Source organism: Lactuca serriola, chromosome 8 (genome assembly GCF_051521515.1).
Source record: "Lactuca serriola cultivar US96UC23 chromosome 8, Lser_US96UC23_V15, whole genome shotgun sequence".
Classification (NCBI taxonomy): Eukaryota; Viridiplantae; Streptophyta; class Magnoliopsida; order Asterales; family Asteraceae; genus Lactuca; species Lactuca serriola.
Window position 1 is genome coordinate 31,377,066 of NC_136415.1, and position 16,838 is coordinate 31,393,903.

At 36.5% G+C, this 16,838-nt stretch overlaps 1 protein-coding gene across 1 annotated transcript; it reads right to left on the reverse strand.

Moving 5' to 3' along the window:
- Positions 1–15,631: 15,631 nt before the first annotated feature.
- LOC145066762 (uncharacterized) lies at positions 15,632–16,633 on the reverse strand. Its single transcript, XM_079014035.1, has one exon. The coding sequence runs from the start codon at positions 16,631–16,633 to the stop codon at positions 15,632–15,634; it is 1,002 nt and encodes a 333-aa protein (XP_078870161.1).
- Positions 16,634–16,838: the final 205 nt, after the last annotated feature.

Below are 16,838 nucleotides of genomic sequence, written 5' to 3' on the forward strand. Positions count from 1 at the left end.
AAGGGATGCCGTAATCTAGTTGCAGAATATTTGAAGGTAAGTGAATGACGATTCACTAATTTCCACCATGAAAAACGAAAAAGAAATTTAAGTTTTAAATCTATGAAAACTCCTGGATCCTTTGAGATTTATTGAACATTTCAACGGCATGTTTAATATCGATATGCCCCTCTAGTTTGTGACTGGGATGCCGAGGATCACAAAGCGGGTGTGAATTACCATGAAAACTTACATGGTGCCCCCACATGTTACAGTCACCTATTCGTTGTGCCGGTAAACCACACACGCTCCATCGAACTATGAAAAACATTGAGTCACCCTTTGCTACCTTTGCTTAGAACCATTTAGTGTGTCGGTAAACCACACACGCTCCACTAACTTCTTCGCAAGGGTACAAAGTGTAATTTCATGGAATTGCATCAATTCACTTTTTCCTAAGTAACTAAGATTGGGAATTTGTAAAACATTTAGTTACTTTTGTACTTCATTATACTTATAATGGAAGGTTTTGTCCTATCCTACCCGTTCGGCTAACGACCCTCCACCAGTCAAGAGTGCGGTGGGTAAGAGTGGATACCCATTCAATCGCCATTTTATAGGCAATTTCCTTAAACACCCCTTATAGACTAGCTTTATGAATGAGGCCTACTAACGGTAAGACTGACTTTTACTCATACATATATATAATGTTAGACTTTTAATGTTATATATAGTATAGGGTGTATTTTACACTTTTAAAATACTAGGTGGTCAAATTTAACAATTATACTTTTAATTCAATTAATTTGTAAGCCAAAACTTTTATGAATTTATTAAACCTCTTATAATTATACACCTTAATTAATTAATAAAACCATAAGGGTGTGATATGAACTTTTCAAAACATCACTAGGGTTTTAGAATTTAACATTCCTAAATTAAAATTTTAATCAACTTTTAAATTCCAAAACTTGAGGGCAAGTTTTGAAACATTTCAAAACATTAGGGTTTAGAATTTAAATATACATCAAAATTAAACTGTTAATCAAAATTTAAATTCCAAAACTTGAGGGCAAGTTTTGAAACCTTTTCAAAACATTAGGTTTTCAACTATTTAAATTTCAAAACAAAACTATTAAGTTCAAATTTAAACTATAAAACTTAAAGGGGAAGAATTAAAACTTTTCATACAAGATAATTCAAATCTAAATTACAAATCATCAAACTTTATCTAATAAAACAAGTGATTATCTAAATTTTGACAATTATCTTCTATTTAGGTAAGGATAATCACCAAATATTGATATAATTCGGATTTTATAACAAAAACATGTTTATGGTAATTATCCAAAGCCAAAACAGGAAGAAAATCGCGAATCTGAGCTGTCAGACCCTATGACTCGTCGAGTCTGGACCTGGATTCGTCGAGTACAGCTGACTCGGCGAGTTCAGCAAGTGACTCGGCGAGTCAAACACTCAGAAACTCAAAAAATCGATTTTCAGTGATGATTTCGATCAAATATGCATCAATACAATAGAAACCAATCAAGTCTCTGATACCACTGATGGGTTTTAGCCATAAGAACATCCTATATGCTCATACAAACCCTAATGCTTGGATCTAGGTTTCTCTATTGTACATGCAAGTTATCCAAGACTATAAACCCTAGATCTAGCATATGATAATCAATATAACATATAAATAAGGGTGTAGATCATACGTTGATTGTTATATAGCAATAACAATCACAATTCCTTCTTGTAATGACTTTAGAAAGCTTAGAGTCACAAATGTCACTCCTCTAATGGTTCACAAACACCAAGAGCAAAAGGATGAAGAGGAGAAGAGAAGGAGGCTACCCAAAACATGTGGAAACCCTAGAAGGAAGCTTGTCCATGTTTTTTGGGGCATAAGGGTTCCTTAAATACTGAGGCTATTAGGGTTATCTAACAAGGAAACCCTAATTTGGATGCTTAAGCCCTAAGCAACCCATGAGCTCCTTTCTTAAAGGCCTTGGGACGATTTCTAATGGGTTTCCCCATAGAATTCGTCCACCCCTTTAATATGGAGTCCATTAGCTCAATATGCAACTATCATACAATTGACAGTTCTAGTCCCTTAAGTTTAATTAATCTCTTTTACTCACAAACTTAATTCTTATTATTTCTTGACTAATATTAATTAAACAATATGATTTCTCCTTTAATATATTATTCTATTAATAAATCATATTTAATCCTTTCTCTCCATAATTCATCCTATCAAGTTGCTTTGGTGAAGGCAACCCAAAAGGACCATGCACCATCGGGTCAAGTACATACCAAAATAGTTATGGACTTAGACACTAATCCAACAAGATAGTCCATCAAACTGCTAAAAAGTTGAAAATAATTAGGGAGAGAATGTTAGCAGCTCAGGATCGTCAAAAGAGCTATGCTGACAACAAGCGAAGACCGATGACTTTTGAAGTTGGAGATTCGGTTTTGCTTAAAGTCTCATTGTGGAAGGGACTTATAAGATTTGGTAAAAGGGGAAAATTAAGTCCAAGGTTTATTGGACCGTTTAAAGTTCTTCAGAGGATTGGGAACCAAGCTTACAAGCTTGAACTACCAAAAGAACTGAATGGAATTCATAACACTTTCCATGTGTGTTATTTGAAGAAGTTCACGGGAGAAGTTCCCGACATGATTCCACTATCGGAGTTGAGAATCAATGAGAACAAAAGGTTGATTGAAGAACCAGAGGCAATTGTTGACCGAAAGGCTAAGAAGTTGCGACGCAAGATGGTCGAGTTAGTGCTTGTCCGATGGAAACACACGAATGGGCTGAATCTCATCTGGGAGACGGAGAGTGACATGATGGGTCGCTATCAACATTTGTTTGTTGGTGTGTGATTTCGAGGACGGAATTATTCTAAGGTGGAGAGAATTGTAACGCTTGTGTTTCTAGGCTTGTCATTAATATTGATATAATAGTCTAGGTTAACCTTTGTAACCCGTTTTGAAATAATAGAAATGTATTATTTGAGTATTATGTGTTTTGTGCTTAATTGTGTGTCTTAATTTAATTAAGAATAAAAATAAGCGTCAAAATGAAATATTAGATAAAGCCGATATCTATGGATAATGCTGTAGTAGTTGAAACGAGGTTTCCGAATATATAAAGAATGCCCAAATCTGACTTCGTATGAGGAAGTTATGATTTTTCTAAGTTTCAGCTTAGCAGTATGTAGCCTGAAACTCGAATTTGAGACCGAGTGATTGTTGGTCGAAACAATCTAAACGGGAATGGAGGATCTCGTTGATAGTAGTGCAATGGTGAAAAGATAGACGAAAACGGACGTAAGATGAAGAAGTTATGAATTTATAACGGAGTTTTCCTGTCCCTGCCTACTAAAAATAAATAATAAAAATAAAATCAAAATTAGCCGACGGAGTCTAAACGAAAATTGTAGGGCGTAGTCACACCTATGCGCGGATATAAAGAACATCGAAAGCGGAGTTCGTATGAAGAAGATATGAATTTATGAAGTTTTTAAATAATTAATATTTATTATTTAATCTTTAATTCGGATGGATATCCGAAAGAGTCACTGATCTGATCCGAACTACACCCAGCGTAGTTGAGTACGCCCAACGTACCCCGATGCATGCACCGCCTCGCACTCAAGTGCTCCGATGACGAATCTGAAGCGTACGCCCCACGTACTGAGCATTACGCCCAGCGTAATGCGAGGCTTCAGCCTCTATAAAAGGCATGCGAAGGCAGCCGATCCTTTTGCTCAATTTCTCTTCTCCCTCTCCCGTTTTGCATCATTTTGCGTGCAACTTATACCCCAAAGCCCTGGTATCATTCCCGAGCCCCGAAGCAAGTCCCTAAGCCCCGAAGATCCCGAGAAGTGAGATTCCCGAGCCGAAGCTCTGCCCGCGAGAAGCCAATTTTCATGAAGATCTTCCAGATCTACCGAAGAATACTACTTCTACAAGTCGTAGTACTGTCCGATCATCTTTTGATCAAGTGAGTGTGTAGTTACTTTCTTCTAACACATAATTATGAAGTATTTTATACAAAATACGTGTTATGTGTATATTTTGTTGTTATATGTGTGAATGTATATTCACTTTCTTCTATCTCATAGATATGATTTATTCTCTATGAAATATGTGTTATGTGTATGTGTCTCATCTGTTGTTTGGAATATGTATTGAATAAGAATGCTATACAGGTTTTAAACTATGTATAAAAAAATATATTTTTATCTACTAATATGTTGGGTAGAACATGGGTAGATAGTTGATGTGTGATAAACAGATGAGAGGCCTCGGTGTTGTTGCGGTTGATCTAGTTATTCAGCGGAGTATGGATAACGACCACAGACTCTTTCTAGACAGTCCTGTGGAACGCTAGCAGGCTTATAACCTGTAGGTGTTGTGAACGATGAGTTCACCGGTGTACTCTATCCTCCTCATGGTTGCCTTTAGGACATCTACTGTTGAGGAAACCCCTTTGCAGTAATGTCCGACCCGATGAAATTCCTAGATTAGGTCCCTTACAATAGATGTTGTTTTAGGGACGTAAAGTGAGGATAATAGGAATGGGTAATCGGGTTATTGTTGGATTGTTGGTGAAATTAAATATAATTCTTTATTGTGGGTTGAAAACCCTATATGCTCACCAGGCTCCCAAGCCTGACCCACTCAATTTTGTTGTATTACAGGTAGTAGCGCAAGAGCATAAGTTGGATGACTTATCAAGATCTTTTGATATTAGACCAGTTGTTATATGTAACTGTTGTATGGTATATCTTTTGTTGTTTATGATTTTGGTCTGTTTATCGGAGCATGACATCCTGAATATTTTATATAATGAAAATGCATCTCTTGATGAAATACTTTGATAAACTTTATTTTATCATATTTTGTTTTTGGAACAAATTCCGCAACTCTTTTAAATCAAAGGATTTACTCTGAAATTATTTTAAAAGCATAAATGAAACCGGTCTTTTCTGGTCGTGATTTTGGGGATGTCACATATGAAGTGTTATTGAATTGGACTAAGTGATATTTTGGTTTTGATAGCTCGGGGAGCCGATGGATCAACAGTTCGGGAAGTTCCAGTTATCATCCAGAAGAGTTTTGATCAGGATTTCAGCAGTGCAAGGTGAGTCTCCTCATTGTGTGCATGGGTCTGCGGCCATAATGCCGGCCCATTATGTTGATGTATTGTAGGAAGACTCGGGGGTTAGCCCTAGGCATTATTATGATATAAGTTCTGAATTACGATGTGATGTCAGGCGAGGCCCCAGGAATGTTAGTATGCTCGTTATACTTGTTGTCTGTGTGATACTTGTATGTGCCTGGTAGGGAGGTGAGTGTGGGTGAGGTCCCACATCTCGTCACTAGCTGAGTATGGACGAGGTTCCGTATCTTATTAGTAGCCGAGCAGGGGCGGGGCCTGAGATAGGGGAGAAGTGAGTGTGGGCGGGGGCATGTATCTCATTATCAGCAGGAGCGTGGACGGGGTTCCATGACTCATCAGTAGCAGGTCAGGGGCGAGGCCTTAAGACAGGAATACAATAGGGTATGTTTGCTTATGTGTTAACATGTTTATATGATTGTATGTGTATGGCGGGAGAGGCCCAGAGACATGCGGGGCCTAAGAGAAATAGATATGTATACCGAGCGGGGCTCGATGCCAGGCAGGGCCCGATGCCGAAGCAAGTCCGATGTCGGGCAAGTCCCGATGCAGCGGGCGGGGGCCCAGTATGTGGTTATATGTCTGTATGTAGTAGTATGGGGAACTCACTAAGCTTCGTGCTTACGGTTTTTAGTTTTGGTTTCAGGTACTTCCGGTAGCGGAGGGAAGAGCTCATGATGATCGCATGGCACACACCAAGAAGTTTTGAGTCTGGGATGCTTACTCTGATAAAATAAATATGTTTGAAATGATACTTGATTTCATATAAGGATTTATGTATGAATTGATTATGGTTGATTGATGATTTTAAAACGAAATTTTAGGTCATGATTTTTGGGATGTTACATTTCTCTGTTGTAATCTGCAAGAAATGAAGAGCTGAAGAAGCTTAATCCTTTTTCGATTGTCTGAAACACATTTTTGCCCTTCTGTTGGGTTTGATTTTAGAGTAGGTAGTCGATTTTGGGTCTTCAGAATAATTATACCACTCTCTTCATCCCTAAATTCCAGATCTTCAGAATAATCAATTTTGGGTTTGATTGAGTTTAACTGTAGAGGAGGTAGTCGGATACCAATGCTTAATTGGAAACTTGTTTTTGGATTTAATCGTTTTTTGTGTGTTTGGATTTAATTTGCAGGTTTTTCTTGACAAAAACAAATCTCTTGTCAAATGGGTTTCTGAATTTGATTTGGTTCTGAAAATGTAATGTGTTTGCAGGGTTAAGGTTTTATTATTTAATGGGTTTCATATTTTTGTTTCTATGACATAGAAGGATGATGGATTTATGTTTATTGACAAAAATTAAAACACCATAAACATGCTTTTTAGATATGGGTTTCTTTGGAATTGAAACAAAAATAATGATGGAAGATGGGGCTGGAAAGAGAGAGAGAGAGAGAGAGAGAGAGAGAGAGAGAAATATTTTCTTTTATTTTTTTATATTTTTTAGTTAGAAAATAATTAAATAAGAAAAAGAAAAGGCAAAAAATAAATGGAAAAGGGCAAATCCGTCATTTTTAGATTTTTAAACTGTTTTGGACCAAAACGCAGCAAAATGAAAACTTTTGGACTATTGGTGCTAGTAGAAACCTGTTTGGCCCAAAGTAGCATTTTTGGACATACCACATGGACTATTCTTGCAATTTTGTCTTGTGGTTTTTAATTGCGGTTTCGGTTTATACCTGTTCAGTGTCGATTTTAAATCGAGTAAAACATATGGTGCGGTTTTTTATGTTCATCGGTACGATTTTTTTTAACAATGGTGTTCATGTGAAGATTTATGATTATATGACATGTTTTCATTTTGTTTCCTCATATTTAGAAGCTGTAATTTTGATTTTTTATGTTGTTTATTTGATCACTTCATTTTCAACCCATATTTTCAAGCTCATTTTTTTTATTCAATTTGTGCTTAGAAGTTACAAGCTTGCAAGTTGTAACCCACATAATGTTTACACTTTACACATAATCATTAAGTCACAAACACAAAGCGATAAACTCACATATTAAACCTAATACCGAATTACTAATTACAGTTAAATTCAATATATAATATATGTATAAATTAGAATTTATTAGTTTTTTAAATAGCATGTATAATTGTATAATATAAATTAGGGATTTTTTTTTATTGTTATAAGTTTGTGGACGGTTCGGTTTTGGTGGTCCGGTTTCTAGATAAAAATCGCACCGCACCAATAAATTCGGTTTTTCAAAAAAAAAATTCGTACCAGCGGTTTTTGCGTCGGTTCGGTTTTTCGGTTGCGGTTTATTGCGGTTTTTCTTTTATCGGTTTGGTCTTTGCTCACCCCTAAAGTGTTGAATATATTAACTAACAATCAAATTACTTAATAAATAATTTAATAGCAACTTGCTATTATATATGGCCTTATAGGATCATATGTCATTAGCAAATATCATTATATATTGACTTTTAAACATAAAAATCTTTCAATACGGTGGTCTTACCATTTTTTAGGTGCCAATGTTATGTGAGCAAATTTCTAGCATGCAACATAAACAAACAAAAATAGAAGGACAAATTGTTATGATTTTATGACAATTCAACCTATCCGCTAATCCACAAAGTAGTTTTTGTTTTATATTTTTAAACATTTAATTGGATTTCTTAGTTTTTCTTAAACACTTGGTAATTATACGTGACACTTGTGTGTATTTGACATATTTTGTTGTAATGTTTAGGGTTAATACCTTAAAAACCATTATTTATATATCTTATTTTTGATTTAACCCCAATTTTATTTTTTTGTTCTTTATTTGCCATTATATTTTAGAAAACGTTTTATTTTCGGACCCTTGACCGGTCATCAACAGGTAATGATGACGTGTCAGTTTTGTATTTTTTTTGTTTGTATTTAGCCCCAACATTTACGTATAAGTTTGTGTTTAGCCCTAACATTTTTTTGTTCCCCATTTGCCATTGTTTCTTAGAAAAAATTTCGTTTTAGCCCTTAGTCAGTCACGAATAGGTATTTTAAAACGTAATAACTTAAAATGGAAAAGAAAAAAACAAAAGTAAGAGTTGAAACTGTGACTTCTCCTTGAGGGCGAGGCGTGTTACCTAGTAAGCCAATTGTAGGGTTTCAAAGCACTCCATGGATGATGGCAATGGGCCCCCTTTGATGATTTGTAGGTTAAAAGCCCAAGTGTAACATCCGGATTCCCAAGTATTTCATTAAGTACTTATGTTGGGATTTGAAGAGGGACTCGGCGAGTATGCGCTCAGACTCGCCGAGTAGGGTCGCGCGTTGTTGGACTGAATTAGTGGCGGACTCGGCGAGTACATGCGTGGACTCGGCGAGTCCATGCTGTTTAATGAAACTCTAATTTCTTGGGTTTGGGACCTATTTAAAGGCCCTTATGGCCTCCATTTGCGGCTAGCTGTTCTCAGAGAGAAACCCTAGAGTGATTGGGCGATTTGGGAGAGAAAGGAAGCCATTATTGATTTTTGTGGTGTTGTTTAGCAAGAAGAATGAGATCCAAGTCAAAGGGGAGCAAAGGGAATTACTATTCAGTGGATTAGAAGCTTAGATCATCACATTTGAGGTAGTAATTTGACTCTCCTTCTGTTCTTATGATGATCATATGGATTTAGGGTTCTTAGACCCTTTGTTGGTTAGATTTGAGGTCCAAATAGTCCCTTATGATGATGAGGTTTTGGATCTGGATCCATAGAGGTCCAGAGAGCCTTATTCATTAAGCTTTATGTATAACAATGGAGGTTATGACCTTGGGTTATGGTATTTGGGGCTAAATCATCATATATGGTCAAATAGATGTTGTAGGTGCATCAAGATAGAAACTTTACGTGGTTATCGGGTTTGGGAATGATAGATCTATAGGTTAGAGGACTGGATCTGACCTCAGAAGATTGTTTGAGGTTGTGCATGGAATGGACTCGCCGAGTCCATGAGTGGACTCGCCGAGTTAAGTCGGGTTGCCCTGCGACTCGCTATCTGTGACGAACCGTGGAGCAAAGGGTTAACCCAGTGAGTCAAGAAGGAAACAGGAGCGAAGAAGATAGGCGTGGACTCGCCGAGTCACCTTAGTGCACTCGGCAAGTCGGGTCCAAAGCTGCTCTGCGAAGCTGGGCGTTCCGTGTTCTTATGAAGGAACCATACTAGAAAGAGAATAGAAAGGGCCTTAGCGAGGGAGTGATGGGCAATGTTGACTTTCGTTGACTTTTAGGGTTTTGGTCAACATGGAGACTTTCAAGTTCGGGATGCGTAAAAAGGTCTTTTACCCTTTCGTGGGATTGTAGAAAGGGATTTAGTCTAGCCTTGAGAGTCGTTAATGAGTTAAAATAATTACCTTATGTGACTAGGCGGGGCTAGGTTGTTGCTTCGAGGTTCAGGGATATCGAGCACGTGAGTTACTAGACATCATACGAGGTGATTCTTCTCACTATGTCTTACCCGTTTGGGTAATTATATGTGACTGGAAGGTCTTATGTGTATGATGTATATGTGATGCATGTTATATGTAATATGTTATGATATGAGTAAGATGATATGGACTGGAAGGTCAACAGAGTTTTGGGATGGAATTCCCCTAAGACACTTGGATCGGAAGATCCTATGGCTTGGAAAAGCGTATGTGCTATACGTGGTATTTTGGGGAAATCACTAAGCATTTATGCTTACCGTGTTATGTGTGATATGTGTTTCAGGTACAAGTGATGACCGCGGGAAGGCGCCAGCTTGATCAGTACACACTTGCAGATGACATGTTTTCGAGATCTTGGGATATGGATTTTGTTATGTATTTCTGAGAGAATATTGGATACTTGAATTTGAATGATTTGGAAATGAAATGTTTAATTAAAATAAATTGAAAAATTGTTTGAAATTTAATGGTGTTACACCAAGACTTGTCTTTTCCCTATAAATAGTCATGTATTATTTATTATTAGGGTTAAGAGTGAGGTAAAATGTAGCCGCCACGTTGTGAGGTTTCTTATGTAGTGTTAGATTCTTTAGTCTATGCTGAAAGTGTAATTTATTTCTCATGTTTGAATAAATCGAGTGATCATTCGACATAATCTTCATGTTTGTGCTTGTTCTTATTTTCCACATCTTATTCATCAAATCACAATTAGAGTTTTAATCTCAACAAGTGGTATCGGAGCGGGTCTTTGAAGATCTATTGATTTTTGAAGTATCGATTCTTGATTTGATGATTTTCTACACATATATTGAAGATTATTGGTGTTTTGGTGGTATGAAATCCAGATTTATGTTCAAGTTACTATTCAGGAAGATTTATGGTGTTTGCTTTATTCATCTGGGTAAAATTTTAATCCTATTCGTATTTTATTCATTCTTTCTGTTCGATTTTTTAGTCCAAAATCAATCTATTATATTTCTTTTGATTTGGCCCAAAGATTTGGTACTTTACTGTGCATCCGATTATCTCAAGCCCAAATTCAATTTGTCATTGTTCGTTTTATCTCAAATCATCACTCGTGTTTTGTCTTCCTGTTGACGTTCTTCACCGTTTCACGATTATCGATATTGTTCAGAGGATTCGATTTGAAGCCTTAATCGCATTTTGGTTAATCGATTCAAGCTCGTTTATGAATCACGATTCTCATGATGTCAATCTTTGATAAAATTTATTCTTTATTTAATTGATTTTTGTTTTCCAATTGAATCACTTTCATCTTCAAAATCATCTAGCGACTCGTGGATTTATCCAGACTTGTCATTCAACTGAGTTGTCGATTTCATCATACTATGAATCGATGATATGAGCAATCAATATCCATTGATTTTCAATCTCATAGTGAGTTATGTTTTTGAACTTAGATCGATAATTATATTCTGATGAACCGATGAAAAATATTTTCCTATTTTGGTTGACTCACAAATCGGAAAAGAAATCTTGACCTGGATTCGAATTTATGATATGGATTGACATGATTCGGAACAAAAGTTTACTGGAACTGTAACTCGCACCGACATGAATCTCTCGTAGTGATGAAGCCTATCTTGTGTTCGCAATCGAAACAAATTGAAATTGGATTACATTCAGAACAGTCTTGATGCCCTGTTCGCTTCGCCAAGCAGGTCACTTAATTGGGGATTAATAACATCGATCGAATGATGTTGGATTCACAGTCTTCCTACAGTCAAACGAAAGGTCTATAGTCGACCAGGAGCGAAAAGGTATCGGAATCGGGACGAATGAAGTCTGAATGGGTGTATTTTTGTTCGAAATTCCTAGTCTACATGAAAGTCAAAATTGAATGTTATGGAGATTGAATCGGACTTGGATCTTTAACTGGAATGGTTTTGGTATTCGTAATTGAGGGTCAACACTGATATGGTTTTTGTGTAGCTATTCGCTTCTACATGTCAAAACTCATGGTTAAAATTGGTATTGCGATCTCCCTGATGTGAGCAGACTCACTGTGAATGTTTGTTGACTATGTTTCACGAGCGATCCTGTGAATGAGTTCGTGTGATTGTGCTTGGAATGAAAGAGGGGAGGACCGAAAGCGAACCTATGATTGGGTTCGTTTGTTTGCCCCAGAACGAAACATCGGAAAAGCGAACATGTGCTCGGACCGAACATGGTTTCGGTCCAATGAACTTGGAATGAAAGTAATTGGAACGAAAGAAGGGAAAGCGAACCTGTGATTCGGTTTGGCTAAGGTTTCGCCTTTGTTCGCATCGTGATGCTCGGACCAAACATGGTTTCGCTTTGTATCAACGATCTTGGACCGAACTTGGTTTCGGTTTCTTGTACTCGGAGCGAACCTATTGGAGTCGATGTTTATATGTGCCAATTTCAAGGTTTCGCGTCTAGTTTGAGTCATCGTTGAAAGATCAACCGGAGTATGATGTACTGTTCGTTCAATCTCATCTAAATGGGGAAGATGACTAAAGATTACATTTTTGGTCCCTGCAACTCCAGTGAATGGGCACTTTTGGTCCCTGTTGTTTTCACAGTTTGGCTTTTTTGGACCATTTCCAGTTTTTGTTACAAATAAAGGAGTATATTGATGCAGAACTACCATTTTAGCCCCTGTCTTTCAGCAAGTGACAGTTTCTGCCCAATATTCAGAAAAGTTTGCAAATTTATGGGTTGGTGAATAGTTTTGGATTTTTTTAAATGCACATATTTTATCGTGAACAGCAAAATAAAGATTCCATCAAGTCTTGGCAGTTCGGAAAGTCGTTTTTCGTGATAACGTCAATTTTTCACGACTTTTTTGGATTTTATACTTTATTGTGTATATCATCTTGTCACGGGGGAGCATAGTAATTTTTATCCATTCAAGATCATTCTCATGGCCATTAAACGGCTTTATAATCACGTTTTCGATTATAAATCGGGGGAGAATTTGGTATGGCCATTCGAAATTAGATTTGTGACTTTTTAAAGTTGAAGATTTTTTATAAAGCTTGTGGTAGAATTATGAAGGTAGCTTTTACAGTGGAAGTTCTTCATCGAGCTCTGCTAAAGCTTTTATAGAGAAGTATCCTTTACAGCGGAAATTCTTTATCGAGCGCTGCTAAGGACGTGTTATATCTCCGACTTCTAGTATTTTCTCGATCAAGTGGCACTACGAATCTTAAAGTTTGGGTTGTTACATGATATTTTTAGATGGCTTATATCATTAGCTTATTTGAAGATCATTGTGACTTAGAGGGGGAGCTCTTCAAAGACAAGAAGTGATTCAGTTTCTTTGTTCTGAAATGGGTTTTTATGGCGGGCTTGGTTTTCATGAAGATTTTTTTGGGATTACATTCGAAAATGAAGTTTAAAGACATTACTTCGGTGCTTGATTTATATATATCCTAGAGCCGTGTTTGAAGACTATTGAAGAATCAAGATTCGTGGATTGCTTCATCTATTCCTCGTTGCAAGATCTTTTTATTCGCTAGATGTTTGTTTTGGAAGTTAAAGCATTGTCATCCATTCCATACTTTGAGGGGGAGATTGTAGGGTTTCAAAGCACTCCATGGATGATGGCAATGGGTCCCTTTGATGAATTGTACGTTAAAAGCCCAAGACTTGTCTTTTCCCTATCAATAGTCATGTATTATTCATTATTAGGGTTAAGAGTGAGGCAAAATGTAGCCGCCACATTGTGAGGTTTCTTATGTAGTGTTAGATTCTTTAGTCTATGCTGAAAGTGTAATTTATTCCTCATGTTTGAATAAATCGAGTGATCATTCAACATAATCTTCATATTTGTGTTTGTTCTTATTTTTCGCATATTGTTCATCAAATCACAGTTAGAGTTTTAATCTCAACACCAATGACTCTTTTTTTGTATTATCAGTGTTTGTTGTATTTAATCTACACATGTTTTTTAAAATGAATAAAAATTATCTAGTGTAAGTCTTGAGTGTATAATATCTAATAAACAATATGACATGCTAATCTTTAAGCTAATCAAAATTGTTAATTCATTCGTAACTCATCTAAAAAACAATTGGTTATTTCTACTGACATATTTGTTGAGAAACCATATATTTCTAAAGAGTTGAATATGTGCCTTCTTTTTAAGGGATGAGGCATGTTAACAGGTAAGTTAATGGTTCTTTTTTTGAATTATCAGTGTTTGTTGTATTTAATTTAATGTACACATGTATTTTAAAATGAAGAAAACAGACCTAGTGTACGTCTTGAGTCTGTGATATCTAATAAACAATATGACATGCTAATCTAAAATTTTTAATTCATTTGTAACTCATCCAAAAAACAAATGATTATTTCTAATGACATATTTGTTAAGAAACCATATATTTCTAATGATATTTGCTGAGAAACCAAATGAATGAAAATACATATTAATTACTGACTAAGGGCTAAAATGAAAGTTTTTTTAAAAAACAATGGCAAATGGGGAACAAAAAAATATTTAGGCTAAATGCAAACTTATACCTAAATATTGGGGCTAAATGCAAATTAAGGAAAATTAAAAACCGACACGTCATTATGACCTGTTGGTGACCGGTCAAGGGCCCGAAAATGAAACGTTTTTTAAAATATAATGGCAAATGAAGAACAAAAAATAAAGTTGGGGTTAAATCGAAACGAAGGCGTATAAATAATGGTTTTAAAGGTATTAACCCTAATGTTTAATTAGTTTTGTGTTAGAATATGAATATTATCATAAGTTTATTGTTGGGTATTTTCTACATAATAACAAAAAAATTGGATTTTTTTTTAACTTTTACATTAAAAAAAAAACAAAAGTCCTTTTGCCGATGGATTGGTGATAGAAATTATGTCGGGCGTTGACATATATGGACAAGCAAGGCGTCGGCATATATGGTCAAACAGGTTATGTCAATATTCTAGTCGGTGGTATGTCAGATAACACTTTTGTCGGTAAATCATCGGTAAGTTGGTCCGCAAAAATCCATCAGTATATGGGGTCAAACTAGGTCAAAGGGTTTTATCGGTATTTCGTGGGTGTATTTGCAACCAACCATTCTGTCAAAACTTCATCACTAATTGTGTTGAAATCCGTCAAGAAAACTGTGTCACACCCCACAAAGGAGGCCTCCTAGACCTGGCTCGTCGGGGGTGATACCCTTCGAAACCCCACCATGAACGATTTCACGAACCCCATGTTCTCGAGTCCTCGTTAGTTATGAGAGTGTGCATTCCATGTTTCCTATACACCTCAAAATATAACCAAATGAACTCAACTTGTCTAGAAGAAAATCATGACTACACCATGTATTGATGACTACAACTCTTAGTGTTTCTTGTATTAGGCCTCTTTGGACATTTTTACAACGTGTATTACATGTGGCAAATATCCAGCTATCTCCTAAAATAGATATTATTTTATCACAGGTTCCATGAACAGCCGTATAAAAATTGCCCATCCTCAATGTGGTCTTTGACAAGGATGGATCTCTAGGACCACACTATAAATTAAATAGAATAAAAAGCATGGTCAGGGCAAAGAAGAAGCAATGATGTGTATATATATGTACCTACCTACATGTGCATTAAAAGGATGGAAAATCACTGTTAGTGATCAACTTAAAAATATCTATACACAGTAAAATACATCATTTAAATTTGTAACATTTAATTAACAAAAAAACAATAAAATAACTTCTAATTTAGGAGTATCAGGTGTTTTTATCTTTAATCAAACATAAATGGAATTAAATACTACACTACAAAAAGATTGGGCAATAGCGGCGACACGCGTCGCCGCTAAAGGCTAGCCGTGTCGCCGATAATACCTTTAGCAGCGACATGTCGCTGCAAATACGTCGCCGGTATTGTTTCGTCGCTAATACGCTCAATGTCGCCGCAAATACATGTTGTCGCCGCTAATACTTCCGTTGTCGCTAATGCTGCCCGTCGCCGCTAATATGTTGTCGCCGCTAATAGGACGCCGTCGCCACAAAAGCCGTCGCTGCTAATGCTCTTTTGATTTTTTTTTTGTTTATTTATTTCACATTACTGTGTGGATTACACATGTTACCAAATGGATTAAAGCCATCAGCTGCCAGCCCTAGTCGTACGTTGCGAGGTTCACTCGAGAAGGCAGGGAAATCTACATCAAATTTTTGCCAAGACTCTCCATCAACGGGATGACGCATCACACCATCTTCTGATCTCCCAGTACTATGCCATATCATATTTTTGGAAGTGTATCGTGAACAATACAAACGGCGTAGTCTAGGGGCCACTGGAAAGTACCGTAACACCTTATGAGCCACTTTCTTGCCCTTGGTGTTTTTATCAATCCACCGACTCTCTTTACAAACGGGACAAACTTGCAATGACTTGTGTTCCTTCCAGAAGAGAAAACAATCGTTTTTGCACACATGAATTGACTCGTACCCCAAACCTAACTTCTTCAGTTTCTTTTTTGCTAAATAATATGAACGGGGAACCTTGTTGCCCGATGGAAATGTCGAATTCAACAACTCAAGGAGTTGATCAAATGAACTATCAGTCCATTTGTTGTTGACCTTCATATGCATCAGCTTTGCTAAAAAATCAAGGAATGAAAACGAACAACCAGGATATAACTTGGTTTCGACTGCCTCTAACAACTCTTCAAAATCATCATCGACACCACTACCCCCTGTATTCGAGGTTCCTTCATCGAGGTTTATATCATTTTCTCTCGACTCCCACATAACATCGTCAATAACATCAGCCATCTCGTTGCTTGGCGATACGACATCTACAACTGGAGGGATTAAAGGTTCACCGTGATATATCCATGTTTTGTATGATTGACTGAAACCATATATACGAACATGACGTCTCATTGCTTTCGGATTCATGAAGTAACGATTATCACATTTCTCACACGGACATCTAGTTTCACCTTTACAATCTAGGTGTAACATGGATCTCTCGACAAAAGTGTCGAGCCCTAGCTGGAACTCGGGAGATTGACGATGTGGATTAGTAGTCCAGCTTTTATCAATAGACATGATGCAACTGAAACATAATTTAGTGTTTAAGGTTTACTTTATGGGAAACAAAAATCAAGTAGAGTATTCATAAAGTTGACGATTCAAAAAGTATTCTAACACGGGATAACCTAAGTTGATTCTAAAAGTAATTTGATTTGATTTTATAAAGGTAACTTAATTTGATTATAAACGTAAATTAATTAGATTTTATAATTAATTTAAT